Genomic DNA, 22,296 nt, shown 5'->3' with positions numbered 1-22,296 from the left:
AATCATCATGCCAGTGGGGGCCAAATAGCTGGAGAGCATTTACTTTCTTCTCGCTCCCAGCCTGCCTTCTGTGCAGGAAGAGGGGCTCCTGCCGCGTCAGGTGTCCGCAGGCAGCTGGACTTTGGGCCAGGGGGCACTGCCACAGTAAGATTAGGGGAGCACCGGCAGCTTCCGAAATAGTCGCTTTAGTGAGTTCCACTCCCAAACCATGCTGTGCCAAGGTCACGGTTATTCTCTCTCTCTTTTTTTAGGTTTATTTATTTTGAGACAGACAGAGTACAAGCAGAGAAGGGGCAGAGACAGAAGGAGAGAGAGAATCTCAAGCGGGCTGTGCATTGTCAGCACAGAGCCCGATGCGGGGATAGAACTTACGAACCACGAGATTATGACCTGAGCTGAAATCAAGAGTCGGATGGTTAACCTACTGAGTCACCCAGGCGTCCCAGAGATAGTCCCAGTAATTCTGATCCTAAAGATGGGAACCTGGGGCGCTCTGATGCCCTGGCTTTCCACTTACATTCTACGCCGCATGACAAAGCCCCAAAGGTGGTTACAGACCTAGGCTTGACGTACCAGGTGCTGACTGCAACCAGGTGCAGAGCTGTTCCTTCAGTCCCAGCAGACGGATGTTATCTCACAGCAGTGAAGTTTATTTTCCTGGAGGTTGTTCCAGGGGATATGATATTTGCTGGCCTCCTGCTAACGTGCTAAACCCAATGCTGTATAACTCAACCCTTACCACTCTACTAGTGGGTATGATTATCCTCATTTTACAGATGAGGCCAAGATGTGTTTATCTAATCAACAATGAAGCCCTGGGATGGGTCCCAGGGATGAACTGAAAAACAAGACAGGTGTGGGCCTGTCGGTGGTGTTGGGAGCAAAGCTCAGGGACTGGAAGGCGGTTCCGGCTGCTGAGTGCAGAAAGGACTGGAGTACCACGCAGGGCCTGGAGGGACAGGGGAAGCAGCCTGGGGGTAGGGTACGCCAGCTTGTTCAAAGCACTGGTGGCGAGTTAGGATATTAACCACAGTTCACAGAGTTTGCAAATTGCATGGTTGGTGTTCAAACTCAGTCTAATCGCGAAGCCTATCCCTGTATCTTTCTGCTTCTAAATAATATTGAAGATAGACACCTGTATTTGTTTTCCCATCCCAGAGTAGCCCTCTGCCTGATATGTGCTAATTATCTGTTTTTGTTTGCTTATGTGGATTTTTGCACACAACAGATCTGATTGATATTTTCATGCACTGATTCATGATAGGCTGGGGAAAGACTTAAATTTCGAGAAATGGACATATTTGGGAGCTTGAATAAAAGCTAGCGTTTTCAACAACTCTCCTCATTTCTTGCTCAGCGAGGCATGGGGAAGGATGGGGGAGCTAAGATTTTTGCCCACTGGTTCCTCCTTTCCCTGTTCACTCTCTGCCCAGGAGAACCCCGCGCAGATCGGTGGCTGTGCCTCCAGAAGGTGACGCCTGCTGGCTGATGGAGGGGTGGGGTGGCGGGCGGGAGTGCCTGACTCATCGGGGTCTGGAATTGCAGAACAGCGGGAGTTTTTGGAGCCTTGTGACCATCAGGCAGCAGAGCCATTGTCAGAAATAACGTGACATTCTTCAGTTACCCTCTGGCTCTTAGTTCTGGCAGACAAATGATGACAGTAATGGGGTACTGGTTCAAGTAACGGAGAGAAGCAAAGCCCACTACCATTGAGGAAGCAACGGGTTGGAGCCCACATCCCTGGGAGGGGCTGCCTGCGAGGGCCAAGCTCCATGCTCCAGCCCATGGGCAGGCCAGTGGAAAGATGTGCGCACCGTCCACAGGCAGACGACCTGACGGATTTACGAGTGCAAGGACTCAAAGGTTATGGAGGGTGGGGTGGGAATGAGCGAAAGGCAGAGTCTGAGACATTGGAGGGTTTGAGGGCTCAGCGATGGGAGACGGTCCCCACACCCCTCTGGGCCTGCTCTTGACCATCTGCGGTCATTCCTGGCTTGGCCTGGCTCCCCCATGGCACCCAACTGTACTACGGAGCTTGGCTCCAACAGCCTGGCTACAGAGCAGATGAAGAGGGCTTCTTCCCCCATTCACATGGGCTACCGGTAACTTGTTAGCCTATGTAATGTACTCTCAGAATAGGGGGACAAACCTGACCACAAGCGCAAAGAAATCTAAGTGTTTCTAGGCGAGATCTTATCTGAGTTACAGAAGAAGCAGCTTGCTGTAGAAGGAGCCTGTGATTTAAGGCCAAGCAGGTTTGTGAAGCGGCCCCAGCTCTGAAACTTACTAGCTGTGGGCCTCAGGTAAGTACCTTCAGAACAAGCCTGTTTCCTCCTGTACGTCTTCAGAGGGTTTTTATGAAATGAACGAACTAACATAAGCAAAGCACCAGGCACATAGGAGACCCTCAGCAAATGTTAGCTTCTTCCTCTTCCATTGGAAGCAGCCTTATCCCGACTCTAATGTGGCCAAGTCTAGCATGGATGTGCTTTGAGGAGCTGTAGAGGGAAGGACAGGGGGTGGAGCACTGACTGGGGGGCAGGGGGTCTGGGACCCCCTTTCTGCCAGGGGTCCTTCCCGCTGTGGTTTTCAAGCAATGTCCGTAGGTGCTCGAGGTGGGGTGGGGTTGGGTTGGGGTGGGGTTGTCTGTGCTGACAACTCGGAACCTGGAGCCTGCTTCGGATTCTGTGTCGCCCTCTCTCTCTGTCCCTCCCCTGCTCACACTCTGTCTCTCACTGTCTCTCAAAAAGAAATGTTAAAAAAATTAAAAAAAAAAATAAATTATAGTCTCGAAAGTAAAGGGCTGTCTGGTGAAGGACAGCAGGAGGAGGAAACAGGGCTCGGGAGGCCCGGGCCACACGGGGCCCTTTTCCTGCTTGAACTACTCAGTGCTAAACAACTGGGGTTTCTGGGGTCTCCCGTGTGCACAGGATAGGCATTTGAAAGACAGCTCTTTGGGGGCACAGGACACTTCGGCACAAATATAGAACTTTCCCCACACCCCGGCCACACAAAACAAGCTGTCCACCGGTGGCTTCACGGTGCTTACCTTCTTGAGCTCTTCCTGGACGCCCTGGCTGTTGTCTTCAGAGGACAGACTCTCCTTGGGGTTCTGAGACTCCGTCTTGGGCTCCGACTCCTGATCGTCCCCCGAAGAGGTCTCCTTCTCGCTCACTTTCATTGCTAACTCGTACAGCCTGTTTCTCAGTTTCTCTTCCGTGGCGGCCGCCCGGCTCCGAGGGTGCCTGGCGTCGTTGCTGGTGTCGGTCTCGGACAAATCACCGGATGCCTAAATGCAAGTCAGAATCAGCAGCTGAGGACTCCTCTGCCAGAGTCCTGGTGCTCGTTCCCCATCACCCCCCGGGGAAGGGACTGTCCAGGAAAATCAAGCTCTCTTACCTGACCTGCTTGCTCTACAGATGGCCTTTTACTTTCCACTTTTACTTACTCAAATACATGCACCTTAATGCTTCGTTAAAGCGACCATGCAGGTGAGCGCCTGTGCTCAGAAACGTGTTCAAATTCAGCGTTTTTCGCTCACAAGATGCTTATGGGGCGCCCACCGAGGCAGCTGAGTAGGAGGAGGCTGAGACACCTGGTTGGCGACGCCCTTGTGGAAGGGACACACTAAAACTCAGGTGCTAAACTGTCCTGGTGGTAAGTACCGAGAAGGGGGTGGGGAAGGATGCTCTGAAGGCCCCCCTAAGGGCCACTTGAGGGCCGGAAGATGGAAGAAGCTTTCTCATGGAAATGGCCATACAAAGTGCAGCAGTTACCGAGCTAAAAGGGAGACAGGGAAGGACAGCATTCTGGGCAAAGGGCAAAGAGCAAAGATTTTGAGATGGTGTCAGGTCCTTGTAGGTAGGTAAGCAATACTGTGTGACCTTCCTTTGATAATTACAGTCCCAGCTTAATAATGATACCTTTGGCTCCTACTGTCCACTTGGTGGGTATCTCCTAAGCTGCTTCTGGGAGTAGATCCCTGAAGACATGGAGACTGTGACTCTCGCTCTGGCCTTGGCCTTAAGGTGGACAGATGTGCATGGAATTTTAACAAGATAACCCTCAGCAAACCATTGGGGTCCATTAGACCAGACTTCAGTTCTTTAATTCCCCTTAGTTGCTCTATCTATTTATAAGGCTTGACGCTTTATTGTTTTTATTCTTTCTTGAAGGCTTTCTTAAGGACAAAGAGAAAATTTACTGATTTTTTAAAAAATAAAATAAGACTCATTCTATTTTGTAATTACTACGTGGGTTCGTTGGACCCTTTCATCAATCTATGGTACATGACGGGATCTTTGTGATCTTCTTTTTCCTATCTTTTGAAATATTTTGCTCTTTCATCGTCCTGGGAATTATCTTCCATCATTACTCATCAATTATGCCCAATTATGCTAACAGACACCAAAATAATACAACAGAAGAATGGAATTGCCTGGAAGGATGATTCAGTAACGAAATAAATCATCGCCGTTTTGACTCTGCTTTTAGCTCACTGCATACAGTTGAGAATTCAAAATTTTTCATAACTGCAAAGAGAAGGAAAGTGACAGAGAACAACATTTCATGACGATGAGATGACTCAGAGGATGAATTCAAAGAGAAGGAGAGCGGCTCTTCAGAGCTAACAATGATGGTAAGTTGCCTGTATGAGTAAAAGCTCAGCCCAAGAGTCTTCAGATGATAGTGTCTCAAGGTGAATTTCCTCACACTAAAGAATCTGATCAGTAAATAATGCATTTATAAGGACACAAGGAAATATGGTATTTTCATTCAGTTGGCCATTCAACAGGAAGGGCTTCATCATATACCATATTATAGCAAGAATTGGCACCGTCCTGTTCTGCTAAAAAATGTGTGACAGATTCTTTCATTCTTTGTGACATTTGCACATCAAATTTACTTGGCACAGTTGTAACTGGACGGATGCTAAAGGCAGCAGTCTATATAAAGGGGAGTAGGAGCAAACAGATGACATAGAAATGAAAATAAAGAGCCCCTGACTGGATTGATAAAAGAAAAAAAGTCCACTGGAAATGATTGTTTATCTGGTCCTGAGCAAGAATCCATGATGAACTGGCCTCATGGGAGGTGACCAGTACTCCCGGCGTGCTTGAGAAGGAGAAATCCTTTTGCCTGGGGATACAGGGAAGCTCAATGGGGAGAATGGCCTCTGAGTAGGTTCTTGAAAGATGGGGAACATTTTAATATGCAGATGTCGGGTCAGACATTCTTGATGAGGAAGCAGCTGGGCCAGTAAGACCCAGGGAGCATGAGATTGCTTGGTGTAGCTGGAGGAATAAGGCTCAGAAATGGGAGAGTGGTGGGGGGGGGTTGGGAGGGAGGAGAAAATGGGTCTGGGTCAGACTGCAGAGGGTGGAGGATGAGCCTAAGGGGCTGAGCTTGTCTACCAGATAGTTTCACTGCTGCCTTGTGGTGTGCACCACACTAGCCTGGAAGTCAGCAACTGGCCACTAATCCACATCCAGCAACCTCTTTTCAGCTCACTCAACAGATTTAACACACTGAAAGAGCAATTCGTCTTAACTTCAGTTTGCTTTTCTCTAGCTTTGGCTTATGTCTTTACCTCACCGGAACCTTTGAAGACTTGGTCAATGGTGATTCAGTCTACATTCAGCAAACGCATTCCGAATGCCTACTATGTGCTGGGCCCGTGCTGGCCACTGGAGCCCACAGGTGGGAGTGAAAACTATGCCGCTCTGGTGAAATTCTCTGGTGGTGGAGGGACGTCATCTTGACACATGGGGTACCACACACACGCGCGAGCATTTGATGACACTCAGGGGGAGCCCTCGCCTAGTTCGTCGGATGGATGTTGTCAGGAAAGAAAGAGGAATCGGTGATAGCTGAGTAGAATCTTAAAGGATAAAGTCCTAGAGATTATCGGGATATATGTCCAGTGTTATTTGAGTGTTGAGAATTGTATTAATGATACACAATGGCCCCAGAGTTCAATAAACACTGTAGTCGTACGCACAGGGATCTGACATCAGGAGATGTAGTACCATGAACGTAGATGACAGCATCATTATCAAAAGCCACGAGAGCTTCAAAACTAACTTAAGTAATATTTGGCCCTATAATATTTACGTAATATTAAGTACGTCAACAAATAGTTACATCTCTAAAGAAAAATGGGTCTGTGTTTTCAGTCTACAAAGGATCGAATCATGCCTGCTCTGTTATAAACTTACAGGTTTCCCCCATGTATTGATTTTAATGTCAGTCTCCATGAGAGCTGGAACAATAGATGTTAAGTTGGGGTCTCAGCTAACACGGGTCTGTGGTTGGCCTCTGGGGATCCCTGATACTGTTTTCACACTTCAGTTTCCATGCACAATTTTCTAGGGAGAGGGTTACTGGCCTTCATCAGATTTTCACTGGCATCCATGGCCCCATAAGACTAAGAAACAAGGAAAAGAATAAATAATCCTACTTCCTGATAAGACAACAGTAGACAGATACACGTTACTCGAATACGGAATAGCAAACTTCCAGTTGAAATCAAAGGAAGGGGGAGAAGTGTAGTTGGTTTCCAGAGTCTGTTGGGAACCTGGACAGAAGGTTTAGAGAAGATGAGAAGGGCTGCAGAATGTCCAGCCTGAAGACTATATTCTTGTACCTCAAAGGGACCTTGAAAATGAAAATGTTGGACGGTGACTCAAACAGATTACCAGGAGCATTATGAAGACAGTGGAGAATTCTAAGAAACTTTGGCGACTCGAAAAATAAAATAATCATAGAATGGAATTCCTGAAGGGCAAGCTGGATACCACAGCAATATGTGTATCTGGGCATAAGACATTTTATATAATCAGTTAAAAATCATAATCGCCTTCCACTGGTGCTTTCTCTCAATCCCGCCCACTCCACTTCATAGATCGGCATTGGTATGTATAATGGGATGACATTACTTTGAAAATAAGAAACTAATGTTTTTCAGTTGCCATTAAAACAACACTCCTTCGCACCTCCTTTTTCTCAGCCAAGCCTAAGCATTTTGCCCAGGGGAGAAGAGCGTAGATCCAGAATGGAAGGATCATGAATCAGCTCACTCCACCACCTCTTTAACATGGTGATAATGTAGAAAGCCAGATTTTACGGAAAGAGAGAAGAGGCTTCTAGAGGCTCAAGTTCCCTAAAGTTCAAACGCTGGATTTTGCTTGCTCCTCAGTTGGGGGCCAGGGAGAAGGACCCTCACAGGCTGCCTGTGGCCTCTCACCCTTTGGACCGTATTAATTTGGGGCTGCTGTGCCAGGGTTGAATCAGACCCAGAGGAAGGGCCTCAGAGGGACCTGAAGGGGCTTCTGGTCTCCCCGGGCTCCTGTGTGGTGCAGAGAGCATCCAGGAGCCGGCTCGCAGAAGATCATTGGTGGTGCCGGAAGGTGAGCTTAGTAGCGTTTCCTCAGGTGGGAAGGAAGCGGCTGACTTGGGGCTGGACAGCCGGGTCCCAAGGGTGATGACGGTGACGGCCACGGGGGAGGGGGGGGGGGCCCGAGGGAGAGATACTGGGTTCTGACCAGGCACACAGGGAACAGACCACCGGTTCTCAAGCCTTAGGACGCCAGCGGGGTGGGAATGACTTTGTGAACAGGGACCCCGTCACTGAAGAGACCTGCAAGGACCCAGGGGACCCTGCTGAACTCTAAGATGGCCATACAGCCACAAGGACACAGAAGCTCCCCGACGGGTGCCCCAAGATGGCAAAAGTGGAGAGAGTGGAGGGGCTGGAGGACTGATTATCTACCTAGAAGAGGAAAGACCATTTTATTTATTTATTTATTTATTTAGTGGAGGAGGGGCAGAGAGAGAGAGAGGGAGAGAGAGAGAGTATCCCAAGTAGGCTCCATGCTCAGTGCAGAGCCTGATAAGGGGCTTGATCTCATGAACAGTGAGATCATGACCTGAGTTGAAATCAAGAGTTGGACGCTTAACCAACTGAGCCACCCAGGTGCCCCAGGAAAGACAGTTTTAAAGGGAGAAATCACAAGAGGCAGTGTGTTCTTGGATTGGTTAGTTTACATCACTGGCTACGCAGCGTGGGGAGGCAGAGAAGGGAGGCTGAGGCAGTTACAGAAGGACACAAGGTCACCTTTTCCTTGCACACTTCAATTTAGCGCGTGGAACCCGGAAACCCCGGCTAAGTAAGAAAGTGATGGGGGTGTGAGAGTGGGGGGCCGGAACTGGACAGCTGTGGCTGTGCACGTTAGCGTGGGTGAGCACGGAGCTGGGCACAGGACACGCGGGGTCTCACTCGCGTGTCCTGACGATTCCCTGCGTATCCACGAGGGCCCTGAGGTTGAGCAGGCTGTCGGAAGTCATGTGACCAGACAGCCTGACCCTGAAGGCCACGCTCTTGCCATTTTTTCCAAGACAAGGCCAGATGCTCCGGATGAAGCCATGCTCATTAGAGAAAGACAGCAGAACCACAGAATAGGGACAGAACCCGACAGGCAAAGGATTTAATCTCTTCTTTCATGAATCGCAAGTGTAAATGGGGGAGAAGATACTTTCTCTGGAAGCTTTCTGGAGATGCCTACCTTCAGACTTCCTTAGAGGATAAAGTGTTCTTACCTCCACTCACCCTTGTGATCTGTCTTTATGCACCCTGAAATCCTGCCTGCTTTAATTTAAAGCAGTTTTTCTCCTATTACGCCTCTCCATCGTCCTTATCAAAATTCTCCACATGTTTGAAGGGAAGCAATGTCAACGTCTTCTAGACTGAGCAACCCCGGTCCCAGGGACGCTTTTTCGCAAAGCCCGTCTTTCATCTGCCAGGTCATTTGAGGGAGAGGCGGGAGGCTTAGCATTTTCTCCACCTTTGAAAAAAACCCGGCTGAAGGATTACTTTCACATGTTAGGTATCAGCCTTCGTTGATTATATCCCGGGTTCTCGTGGTTCTCTCTGTTCCTGCTGATGAAAAATACTGAACCTGACCTAAAAAAGCAGTTGTGCGGCTTGCTTTTAGGTATTTCAGTGAACTTCAGAGAAGGGGCCTGGCTTCCAGGTGCACCCGCCCTGGGACTACCATGCGTGGCGAATATGCACGTAGTTTTCCTTGCAGATGCCCCGACAGAGTTGTCCAGAAGCCGGAGAAGAGAGAAGGAGCCTCAGCGCTGGCTGGCTCTACCGTCGGCCTGTTTCTTCTGAGGACTCGGACGATTTCCGTCTCTGGCGCCTTAAGGCAGAGGTCTGTCCTCTCTCGACGTACTGCCACCAACCTAAAACCAGTTTTGCTCACAGGCTGTGCCCTGGTGATCAAGGCATTTATTTTTCTTGTAACTGGTGTGATAAGAACAGACACACAGCCACACACCAAATCCCTGGCCAACTATCACGGTTAAAATGGGAACACATCACCTGGAATCTTATCAAATTGAATACGATCATCTATTTCTTCCTGCTTCTGTGACAAGCCCTTCACATGGAAGGACCTGGGTTTGGCCGGTGGAACTGTATGGAAGGCAGATGCCGGCCCCAGCTGCTGCGGATGCATTTGGTGAAGCAGGTTGTGAAAACTTAGCACCTACATGCTGATCCGAAAGGCTTAATTTTAGCTTTTACAATTACAGGTCCGTTGTCCTGTATGGATCCCAGGCTGTTTTCTGAGTCTTTCATATTATAAAATTGATTTAAAAACGAACGAACAAGGGGCGCCTGGGTGGCTCAGTTGGTTAAGCGTCTGACTTCGGCTCAGGTCATGATCTCGCGGTTTGTGAGTTCGAGCCCCAGGTCGGGCTCTGTGCTGACAGCTCGGAGCCTGGAGCCTGCTTCAGATTCTGTGTCTCCCTCTCTCTCTCTGCCCTTCCGCCCTCTCATTCTGTCTCTCTCTTAAAAATAAACATTAAAAAAATTAAAAAACAAAAACAAAAAACCAAATGAACAAAACCTCAATCTAATCTGGGGCACATCTCCCTCTCCCAGAACAGAAAATCATTCCCTGACTGATGGGCTCTGCCACTCGTCTGTGTTCCCTCTCTTTATAATCTCCTCTCTGACGTAATTAGACCATGCTGTTTCTTGAAAGGGCCAGAATGATGGCAGTTCCATACAAAACAGCTAGAAAATCACTTGCCTGGGCTTCTCGGGTCAGTATTTACTCGAGGGACAGGCATTTGAGACACAATCATTTGTGTATTTTTTCATACTGACCACAATTGGTCTATTGCTTTGTAGAGAAATCTGTTAGGAATAAAGCATCATTAACAGTGGATTTCATCTTTTTTTTTTTTTTCTCTGACTCTCCATTGCAATTGAGGGGAGTCTCTAAGTTCTGTGACCTTTGGATTCTGATGGCCATTTAGACTTGGACCTTAATGCCAGCACGAGAGTCAGAATGGTGAGGAAGAGTCTCCTAAAAGTGAGGACATTCAGGGCAGGGATTGGGGTACGGGGACTGAGGTATGTTCCAGATCCCCTTCTTTTCACTGGTTTCTAAGACTTGCTAATGATGTTGAATGAGCTAGGTTCAGGTCCGAGCCATTTGGAATAGAGAGGCCAACATTTTCCTTGCGGAGTCAGCATGGTTGGATTGCCACAAAGAAGTAAAGGTCTTAACTGATAATTAGCCCTGGTATTTAATATCTGCCCCAAATAAAGACTACATTTGAACTTATTGCAAGCCTAATGTCATCATTTTTGGTGGATGATTCTTAACGTCTAATGACTCCTGATTAAAAATCCTCCACAGCAGGACTTCTAACCCAGAGTCTGTGGAGCCTCAGGGAAGCTCCTGCTCCCCAAACTCCTTGACATTGGATGTAAACCTTTGAGTGACTGTGTTTATGCTCCACCGCCCCCTACCCCCTTTAACCCTCCGCTGCCCCATGTAACACACACTGGGGAGAGGAGTCTGTGTTCATCAGGTTCTCAATAGGGCCTATGACACAAACATATTTAAGAATCACCATTATTCAGCAAGTGTCTCTCCTTGTTTTCTAGACCTGTTCTCTGCAGGGAGGTTACCTTGGAGGGCACACCCAGCAGTCCTCATGTTCAAGGGGAATCATTTGCCAGATACTTAAGATTTTGCTCCCGTTGAGGGGGGTATTGGTCACCCCCATTCGGAACTGTTTCCAGGTTATTATTTGTTTTTGCTTAGGCTGTTGTGTAGGTGGGAGTAAGGGACAAGGGCAGAGGCCAGCCCTGTCTCAGAGCTGTTCTGCTTTCAATTACATTATATATTGTCTTCTCCTCAAGTTTGCATTTCAGGCAAAGTTCCATGCCTAAAAAGGTCTGAAAATCAATGGCGAAGGGGCGCCTGGCTGGCTCGGTTGGTAGAGCGTGCGACTCTTGATCGTGGGCTTGAGTTTGAGCCCCACATCGGGTGTGGAGCCTACTTTAAAAAAATAAATAAAATATTAAAAAAAAAGACAATCGGAGGTGAAGGAGTGGGGGCAGGGTGTGGGGATTACCGCCCTTTGGTCTGTGTACTGGAGGCAATTCAAATTCAACTGGGGTAGACTGAAGGGCCTGCTTGGCACACCTCAGAGGGAGGTGCACCTGCTGGGTGCCTCAGTGTTCTCGGGATGCGGGGGGCGTCACACTACCCCCAATACCCGTGGGTCTTGCTAGCACTTGTCAGAGAGCACCCCCTTGAATTCGGAACTTAACAACGCTCATGAACCAGGGCTTGGGGCGGGGGCAGCCATCCACTCCTCCGCATATCCCGAACTGAATCCCGAACAACCTGGACCAGCAGAGGTTGGTGTATTTGGCCCCTGATAGACTGACCTGATGGAACTGTGCCCGCGGTGATACACCGGTTCAAGCTGAGTGACACTGCGAGGAGCAGCCTCCAATGTGTGTGCTTGTTTGGAGCCATTTAGAGCAAAGGGTGATACATCCTGCCTTCTCTCCATGAGGACCCATGGGATAAATTTCTCATGGATCTCAGCTCCAGGAGCAGCCCGGTTTAAGGAATGGATTTACTGTTCTAATATGGTTTCCCTGACTCAGCAAGCTGCTCGCATCATTCTCTTCCTGTTGTCTTCTGGAAAGCTCAGAGCCAAATTTTTGGTGCTGTTAGCCTGTGATTAGGAACCTCACTGCATCCGTATTGGGAACTAACATGACTCCTAGCTTCATTTATGTTTCCTATCCTGATTTCCCCTTTGTCCTACTTTTCTTATATTTTCATTTTATGCTCTTCTGTTTACATTTATAGAAACCACTTTAAATTCTCTCCGTAGCAAGGCATAAACACGCAAAAATAAAGGAACATTTACAGATTCTTAGTTATAAAGGATGACTAGCTTCTCAATGTGGCGAGATTCTTAAAATGTCTTTTGAGAATAACTGGGACCTAGCACGCTAGACAAGGGGGCAAATTCCTCCCAAGGAAACAAGTTTCACTAATGAGTACAACAAAACGTGAAACCTCAGAGGAAACTGAAAACAGCAGCCCCTGCAATCCTGACGTCTCAATCAATGAAAAATTAACTAGCAGGTTTCCATTTTAAAATGGCATCTGGCAAACATCATTCTACAGCTTCTCCAAATTTTCCACCAGAACTGTGTGGGAAGATGCAGATAAAGGTGAAAACTTACGTAACAGAAAAGGAATGGAAGTCGGCTCATTACTGGTAAATGGATGGGAACAATTTTCACTAAGTACAAAGCCCAGGGAAATGAACTGGAGAGAAAAAAAAAAAAATGTTTGCGGAGGCCTGTCCACTCTCTCCCTCTCCTAAGTGGTCAGGATAATTGGTTGCCCTCCTACCAAACAGTACCTCCTCCTGGTTCAGAGTATAAGATAAATGCTCACAATAAAACAAAACAAAACAAAACAAAACAAAACAAAACAAAGCAAAACAAAACAAAACACCAGACAAACAAAAGCACATTATCCAAGCTGTTGTGGTATTGGCCATTTGAAACATCCAGAGATAAGCCCTACTCCTAGCCCTTTTTCTTCCTCCTTGTTTTACAGCCAGTTAGGAAGTATCTTCTTCAAACATTCAAGTGGGCGGAGGAAAGAGCTCACCATGGTACCATGTTGCCTCCTAGGAGGTATGGTCATGAAATATAAAGCGCCAGGGGCACAGACTATAAAACCATGTAGAAACATAGAATGATTTTTGTTCTTTTCCATTCATTCATTCTTTCATTCGTTCAACATACATATACATATTGTAGGTTTTAGCCATTTGTCCAAAGAAACATAAAGCAAGACAATGCGAGTAGGAGAAAGCTTGTATCTTAAGCTAGCAGAGGGGAAATGGTTTGAGCATGTTAGATACTGGTAAACAATGCGGTGGAGACAGCATTATTCTCATTTAGCGATGACTAACAGAAACACGCTAACATGGAACTTAGGGAAAAATACTGCAGAGCAAAGGAAACAAAAGCTAGCTCAGAGGCATCACGTAAATTTCACTAACAAGTAGGGCACAATGTCTGATGGTGGTTTTGCATTTTCATTAGGGCATAATAATACAGAGTCTCAATGAAGAGGTATAGAAAGTTATGAGGGCTAAGCACCCAGACTAAAAGGCAAGGCAGTAGCATGAGATAAAATGGGGAGACTGCTGATGCAAAAGAATCCAGGAAGACTGTAGGCATGGCTGCAGGATTAGAACTCATATCTGACAATGGTAATAGCTGAATTAACCCTGGGAACACAACTGAGTGATGGGGAGGACAAACTTGGGAAGGTATTCTAGAGGCTGAGAAAAAGATCGATCAATAAGAGAAGGGGAAAACAATAAGAGAGGACTGCAGACATGGAAGATAGAGAATCAAGATTCAGCATAAGAACTACAGGTGAGCTGGAAGAAGTAAGAATCAAAATGGCAGAAGAAAACACTAGAGTTGGAACAATACTTAAGTGTGTAGGAAAAAAGGTCTTTGTATTATGTGCAACAGCATGAAATGAGTAGACACTACCGTTCTGGCAAACTGTTTGCTCTTCAAAGATAACGGCAAGCCAAACAAACGTCTAAGAAAAGAGAAAATCGTTACACATAAAGGAAAAATTAGGATGTCTTCAGGCGTCTATTCACTCCAAGGCTAGAGATGGTGAAATACCTGTTGCAGGGCTTTGGAGGGAAAGTGATCCAGCCGCATGGATTTCATCCCATCAGTGGACATCAGGGGTTGGGGTTCCAGAGGTCAGAGAATGTGCTCAGCAGTCTATGGTAACAGATGACAGAGCGACTCCATGTGCTAAGTTATGTGTGAGGTGAGACTGGAGGCTGGGGGTGCAGTTAGAGAATGTGGGACGGGACTTCTGCCCTCAATGGCTCTACCTGCTGATCAGGGCTGGCGAGGGCAGGGGTCCAGCAGGGGGTGGAGCCTCCAGTACCCGCTGTGTGTCTTCCAGGGAGTCGCCAGAGTCCGAAGAGACGGAAAGTAAGAAAACCACAGAAGCACGAAGACGACAGTAGAAAAGAGTGGGGAGTTAGGGGAATGAAGCCTGACGGACGTGAAGGCAAAGGAACATGAGCTTCTGAGGCACTGCCTTGTCTAGAGCACTGCCTTGTCTATCTTGCTGACGTACGCAACATTGTGCCTGTGTACATGGTGTTTCTCCTCAACAGACAGATAATATGTGTTCTTTTCAAACACACAAATGAAACAGTCATGAAAACTGGCCATGGACCGGGCCACAAAGGAAATGCCAACAGCAAAATCACATAAGCCATATTTATTGTTCACAATGCTGTAAGACTAAAACACACAAAGACTAAAAAAACAAAGTGAAACAAACGAGAAAGTTATCTACTGATAACCTCTTCTTCTGATTAAATCTTCTGATAAAATCTTCTGATTACCTCTTCATTTTGATTGAAAAGAGAATCACATTGGGAATGATAATTTACTTGCAAAAGTTTGACGATGGGTACACTACATTGCCTACGGGATGCTAACAAAGCTGCACTTGAGGGAAATTCATTATATATACACATATATATATACACACACTATATATTACATTATATATAATGAATATATATATATATGTATGAGCCAGATTATCATTTTATTAATTGATCTCAAGGTTTTTTTGTTTTGCTTTCATATTAATTAATATTTTCATTTAACTTTCTTGTTTTCTGATATATTTCTAATATATATTTTCTACAGATTCTAATACATAACATATTTCACGTATAAAATTCACTTTTAAAGCTGTGGGCAGACCTGGATAGCTTTATAGGTGAATTCTTCCAAACTTTCAGAAAATTATCAAGTCATATAAAGTGTTCTAGAAAATAGTAAACAACAGAGAGTCTTTGTCAAGTCATTAGTACAACTTGATAGCAAAGCTCAACAAGGTGGCATGAAAATGGAAACCTGCGACTAGAAACCAGTTTTTGTACAAAGGAACCAGGATCCAGTAAGATTTACGCAGCAAATGAAAAGATGTTTCAGAATTAAGCACTGTATTAATGGGACTTACAAACATCAACAGGAGAAAAACTATAGGATCATTTCAAGGGATGGCAGAAAGTAGTTGATGAAACTCACATTCCTGATTTAAATCATTGAGGGAGCCAGGAACAGACAGATGCTTCTTCGTCTTGGAATATCTACTAAAGGTACAGGAGGTAACTTACTTAACCGTATCTGCTAAACATAGAGGAGTCGCCACTGGAAGCAGATGGCTAAGGACCGCAGCAAGATAGACACCAAACGCTGGGTGTCACTAGTCCTTCATAGTATAGCACACGATTGTTGCCAGGCCATAATACGAGCAAGACAAATAAGTGTAAATCATGGAAAAAACCATAAAAATGTCCTTCCTTGTGGACAAGATGATCATCTACCAGGAGTCGCTAAAAGAACCAATGGCAAAGACTACTAGGACTAAGAATCTATTAGGGCTAAGTGATAAAATTACAAACATAAAGTCAATAGTGTTCTATACACCGCCAGAACTCAGAACAGGGAATGGATAAAAGAGATCTTAGGGGCACCTGAGTGGCTCGGTCGGTTGAGCGTCCGACTTCGGCTCAGGTCATGATCTCACGGTTCGTGGGTTTGAGCCCCGCGTCGGGCTCTGTGCTGACAGCTCAGAGCCTGGAGCCTGCTTCGGATTCTGTGTCTCCCTCTCTTTCTGTCCCTTCCCCGCTCACACTCTGTCTATCTCTCAAAAATAAACATTAAAAAAAAATTTAAAAAGAGATCTCAACCACAATGTCAATAAAAATGTACATAATTAAAAACTTCTTCACAAAAAGAGGAGAGCTTTGAAAAAAGTCTCTAAAACTTGACAGAAAGTAAATGAATAGAGACAAGGAGGACACCGTTGGATGGGGAGCCTCAGTATTATGCAGACATACATTTTTTCCAAATAGATAAATGCATTTGGAGCAATCCAATCAAAACTTAAAATTTTTTTCAACTGGAAGAGAAGATTGTGAAAAATCATTTATGTGAGTAAAGGCCTGAGACAAGTTGAGACACTTTATAAAAGATCCTCGGCAAAAACCACCACAAAGGGAAGATCATCTACCGGATATCAAAGTACAGTATGATGTTATTACAGTGAAAATAAAGTTGTATCTGTACACGAATGGACTTCTGCGTCAGTGAAGAAAATAGAGCATAAGGAAACCAGGCCCATGGAAATAAAAGAAGGTTAATATATATTAAAGGGGACACCTGAGGCCAGCAGATAAAGGATGAATTATTTAATAATGATTTGGTGACAAATGCTTCATTTGAAGAAAAATAAGGTCAGATCTTACCACATATCATCCGGGAAAGCAAAGAGCAGAGCCACTGAAGGCCTAACCGTAAGTTACGCTACTCAGAATTGTCCCGGCATGGTGCAAGGTGACAACAAAAAGGCTGAATTTTGTTGAACTTATTATTGTTTTAAAATTCTCTACCGGAAGTGCACCCTTCCTGCTTGCACCCTGAACACACTGTTCCCTCTCCCATGCTCCCCCCCCTCTCCAGGGACCACCTGGAGGCAATCTTCTGCAGGCACTGCGTGGAGATGTGCGCTGACATTTCCATCACTGTGAACAGCAGGTGGCGGGAGAATATGGAGAGTAAAGGCCCGTTTTGCTAAAATACTGATTGCTTTCCAGAACTGTATTTCTTTAAAAAAAATTTTTTTTTAATGTTTATTTATTGAGAGACAGGGAGAGACAGAGCATGAGCAGGGGAGGGACCGAGAGAGACAGGGAGACACAGAATGTGAGGCAGGCTCCAGGCTCTGAGCTGTCAGCACAGAGCCTGACGCGGGGCTCAAACTCACAAACTGCGAGATCATGACCCGAGCCAAAGTCGGACGCTCAACTGACCGAGCCACCCAGGTGCCCCCAGAACGGTATTTCTAAACGTACTCTATGTGTACGAATGCACAAACACAACTGCGGTTATTCTGGGGGACGTGGCAGGGATTTAGATTGTGGTCAAGGGGGATTGTATTTGTATGTTCACAACTTTTTTACTACATTCATTTATTTATGTTAAATATAAATTTGGATAGTTAAAAAGCATGCAGTTAAAAATAACTACACATATATATACATGTGTATATATATATGTACACACACATATAAGATCTAACCTTATGAAATATATCTAACCGTATAATATATATATATTTATATTAAATATAAATTTTCATAAAAAGCATGCAGTTAAAAATACTATACATATATATACACGTATATATATGTTCACACTTATATACAAAAGATTTCATACTTTTCTCAAAAAACGATGCATCCCTCAGTATTGGAGATGTGTGTGTGTGTGTGTGTGTGTGTGTGTGTGCTTATTTTTATTTTTATTTTTATTTTTAGTTAGTTTTGTTTTTGAGAAGACAGAAGAGAGACTTGCCCTAGTAAACTAAGAGGGAGAGCCAGGAGGGCCAGTTTTGAAGTCTCTGTTGGTGCAACACCACTGCCACCTACTGGGGAGGAGAGGACACTGCAGGGAGGCAGAAGCGACGCTGGTCCCAAGCGCTTTTCTGCCGGTCCTGCCTTCTCTCTCTATCAATGCCTTGCAAATATTGCCACCGGAAGACAACTTTCAAGCCACTTCAGAATAAATAGGAAGCTTCATGCAGCCAGCTGTTGTGGATACGCGGCATTTGATGCCGGCCTGTGAGTCAGGCCAACAGCCCTCAAGAACATCCCTTCAGGTAAGTCACCCAAAGTCTCTGTAGGACAGTCTCCACTTGAGCTAGATAATAATGGTCTCGTGTTACGGAGGAACAAATGAGACCTTGGAGCAAAGAAAGGATGTTTTCTAGGGGATACATTAGCAGCTCAGGCAGGACCGCTGCCAGATTCTGTGACCCAGGGCCTCTGAGTCCCCAACGATCTTCACCACGGGGTCTCTCAAGAGCAGGGATCTGGCTGATGCATTCCCAAGAGGGCACTGTCGGAGCCACTGGTGACGTCCCAGCCTGTATCCGCTGAAGGTGCTTGAGTTGCCTGAAGTCCTGAGGGATAGTTTCTGGCTACTGATAGTTTCCCACTTCAGACCCGGTGTCTCTGCCTGCAGGATTTCTCCAGAAACTGCTTGTGTCTCCAGTTAATTCTCTCCTGGGTGGGGCCACTCTCTACCAATGGGAGACGGGAGACTGTGACTAATGCTCCTGTCCTCAGGGGGGAGGCGTGTCCCGTGTGGCTTCTCAGTGGGTCCCTGCTGGAGAGCACAGCCTCAGTAGTCAGCCTTAATAGGCCTTTCTCGCCACCCTGGCTCACTCTTGGGGTTCCTGGGATCTCCTCCCACCTAAACCTGCATCCAAATTCTTGACCCAGGGCCTGCTTTTGGTTAGACGCAAACTAGGAATGCAGAGCACGGTGGCTAAGGGCTACTGGCAAAGCAGTGAGGTTCCGGAAGTGGGTGTGCTTTCTCTAGGAGTGTAAAAGGTCAACCCGACAGTAATGTGAGCCTACAGAAGGCAGGGGCAACCTAACAAGATTCTTCCGTTAGACTCTCAGTTTCAAATGCAACCCATTGTTTTCATGAAGTCATTTCAATTCTCTGGGCCACCTGTGTCGCTTTTCAGTTTAGAAAATATTGAGATGAGAGCGGGCTCCACAAAGTTCCACATTCAGTTGGCCGCGTCGCGCTTCGCCGGGAAGAGGCAAGGGAGGGGCAAGGGCACAGCGTGATCCCAGCACAGAGTTGCGAGCGAGCAGGGTGTCTTTGGAGACTACAGAATTAATCTGGTTGGGGGTGCACGAACTACGTGACGTTGTACGTAAAATGACATTCGAGTGCACGCCTGTGTGTATGTGTATGTGTGTGTATATTTGTGTGTGTGCCAGGTGCGTGAGTGTGTGTGTGTATGGGTACATTTTTCCGGGTAGAGAGTCTGTAACTTTCATCACAGAGTCTCAAAGGAGGCTCATGAACTAATTCATGTTGGCAAGGCCACTGAAGACACGTAGAGGGGGTGTGAGGCGGACGAAAGAGTCACAGAATGTGAGTCAACTGTGGCCTGAGCTATCATACTGGAATAATATTTACTGAGCCCTGTACTCTGTCTAGGACAGAGCTCGGTTCCTTATAAGCCTCACCTTTTTCGTGCATCAGAACCGTTCTTTGAAATGGCTGGTAAAATGATCTACACTTACAGAGGAAGGAACTGAGCCCTCGCCCAAGGCCACACAGCCGGATTTGAAGCCAGGCAGCCTGACTCTAGACCCCATACCTTTAACCCTGAGCCAGCGGCCCTCACGCCTCCGTCCAGCAGACTCACCAGGAGAGCTGGTTCCAGCAGATGCCGCACCAGGTCCCCAGGGTTTTTGGGTGGGGCGGGGCCTGAGAATTTGCATTTCTAACTTGTTCCCAGGTGGTGCTGATGCTGATGGTCTGGGGGCAACACTGCAAACCCACTTTGACCTGTCGGCGCTCGTCTCCAGAGAGGAGGTCGTGGAACCCCAGACAGGTGACGCGAGCTGTGTGGGCCACTCAGCTACCTCCCAGCAAACCAAGGTGAGAATCTGGGTCTGTGAATTCTAAACCCAGCCCTTTCGGCACCAGTCATGCTGGCAGAAGGGCACCTCTTGCTGAGAAGCGTGTACGTGCACCTGCACGCACCCGGTTTTATTACCTGATGTGCATCCGGCCCCTGGCAATGGGCGTTGGGAGAAGACAACTCCTCGCTCGGCTCCTCTGAGCCCACACGGGCCCTTCTCCACCTCCTGGCCTTCCGGTCCGCAGCCTGGGGCATCTCCTCAGGCTCGCTGCTGTCCGAGGTCTCCCTGCTGGCTGCCTGGGGGTTGAAGTTCACGTCCAGCTCTCCCTGCAGGCGTATCTTCTCCGCGGCAGGGTCCCTGGGGGCCTTCCTCTGCAACCAGGACAGTCTGGCCCGGCGTCCAGCTTCCCGGGAGGAGCCCGCAGAGGACGTCTCTGAGTCGGAGCACATGGCCTCGGGGTTGGGAGAGAGCCCGGAGGAGGCGGAGGTGGCCGAGGGGCCTTGGTCCGAACCCTGGGCCTGTGTGGGCTGAGGCTGGGGGCTCCTGGGCAGGCCTGGGGGCCGCGGGCACAGTGTGCTCAAGGCCTCACTCCAGTCAAAGTCCTCCTCACTTTCGGAGCCCATCTCCTCGTAGGCGGATGTCACGCGGGAGGCTGCCTCCAGGGACTGGAACGTGCCACTCTTGGGCTTGACCAGCAGGCGGGTGGGCGGCAGAGTGCCATCTTTCAGGGCCACCCAGTTCCCGTCGGGGCTCTGCAAAACCTCGGCCAGGTCTGCGGGTGGGAGGAGAGAAACCAGAGAGGGCTGTTATCACCTGACAGCAAGGTGAGGCTGCTGTGTGTCTCTTCCCCATGACCAGCTTGTGGTGGTCTTTGGATTGGCGGACTCTAGGAAGTCCACGAGGCCTCGCCTCTTTAGCAGAGCTGAAGGTCCCCAGGAAGTCCCTCGAGGCCCCAGTGCTCCACAGATGGGGAGAAACTCAGAGATCAGGCTTCTATTGCACATATACCTGGGTAGTTGGTCACCTCGGCCTCCTCAGAATGGCCCCCCTCCTCCCCTAGGCTGGCTGGGCACAGAAGAGGTGAAGGGAGAGCTACCGTTGGCAACCGCGGGTCTGGCCTTTTGCCCTTGGGCCATGGTTTCTCCCGGTTGGATGGGAGAGGATTCCATCACCCTCCCTGGCCTCCCTCGAGGTTAATACACCCTGCCTGCCCTTGGCACTTGGACAGATCTCACCAATCACAGCCCTGTGAGACGGCGTGTGTGAAAGAAGATATAGGCATGCACACACACACACACACACACACACACACACACACTCCAGACTCTGTCCAGGTTCCTGCTAACATTTGGTCTCTGACCCCAGTTCCTGACACAGGGCTCCTAAATTAAATCCCTTGGAATTTCCTGGGTTCTGGGAGCATCTTTTATGCTAAGGAGGTGACTCTGGGGGACTCCAGGATGGGACTGGCCACCAGAAAGGCCAAGCCATGAGTAGAAACTTAGGGCTGTCAGCCCCACCCCCACACTCCAGAGAAGGAAGAAGGGCTGGAAAATGAGTTGATAATTGATTGTGCCTACAGAATGAGGCCTCCATAAAAGTCCCCGAAGTAGGGGGTTCTGAGAGCTTCCTGGTCGGCACGTCCATGTGCCTAGAGAGTGGCACACCCCAGCTCCTCGGTGCTCACGACCCTCCAGGGCCTCACCCTATGTACGTCTTCATCTGCTTGTTCATCTGTGTCCTTTATTATGGACAAAAGTACTTCCCTGAGTTCTGTGAGCTGAGCCATTCCAGCAAACTACTGCACCTCGGGAGGAGGCCGTGGGAACCCTGAGTATAGCTGGCTGGTCAAAATGCGAGTGACAGCTTGGGACTTGCGACTGGTATCCGAAGTCACGCAGTCCTGAGCCCTTGGCTGCGTGAGCCCTGGGGCTCACTCCAGGGAGACAGTGTCAGCATGGAATTGCAGGATACCCGGCTGTGGTCAGTGAGTTGGTTGATAATGGAAAAACCCCACACATCTGGCCCCAGAAGCGTTCTGTGTGGGTCGTGGAGGAGAGAGGGTTTGTTCCTGTTCCGCACGTACGTTTCTCTTCAACTCGGGGCACGTGCCCCATTCTGAAGAGGATCTGAGGGAGAAAGCACTTGGTATCCCCAATCCTACCTTGCAGATGGGGGAACAAAGGTAGGCAAGGCTACGTAACTTGTCAAAGGTCCCAGAGCCCATAACGGGCCGAGTCGGGATGAGGGGCCTCTCTACCCAAGGCCAAAGCAGCCCTGCCTTATAGCCTGTGCTGTGGAAACCCTTGGTCAGCTGTGAGGCTGGAGAGGTCCTCAGTTCAGGGTCATGGCCTGGATTGGCCCTCAGCTAGG

General features: G+C 47.8%; 1 protein-coding gene across 4 annotated transcripts in view; it reads right to left on the bottom strand.

The window, feature by feature from the left end:
• LOC115523343 (myosin VIIA and Rab interacting protein) overlaps positions 1-22,296 on the bottom strand; it is a 373,872-nt gene that overhangs the window by 47,518 nt on the left and 304,058 nt on the right. For all 4 annotated transcript variants that reach the window (XM_030329285.1, XM_030329288.1, XM_030329290.1 and 1 more), the window contains exons 10-11: positions 20,058-20,695; positions 3,050-3,289 (exon numbers count right to left, since the gene is read on the bottom strand). In XM_030329285.1, coding sequence (XP_030185145.1) covers positions 3,050-3,289; positions 20,058-20,695 — 878 coding nt within the window. The remainder of the gene's footprint in view (positions 1-3,049; positions 3,290-20,057; positions 20,696-22,296) is intronic.

The sequence above is a fragment of the Lynx canadensis genome, chromosome C2 (assembly GCF_007474595.2).
Source record: "Lynx canadensis isolate LIC74 chromosome C2, mLynCan4.pri.v2, whole genome shotgun sequence".
Taxonomy (NCBI): Eukaryota; Metazoa; Chordata; class Mammalia; order Carnivora; family Felidae; genus Lynx; species Lynx canadensis.
Note: the sequence above shows the minus strand (reverse complement) of the source record. Positions and strands in the feature narration are given on the sequence as shown.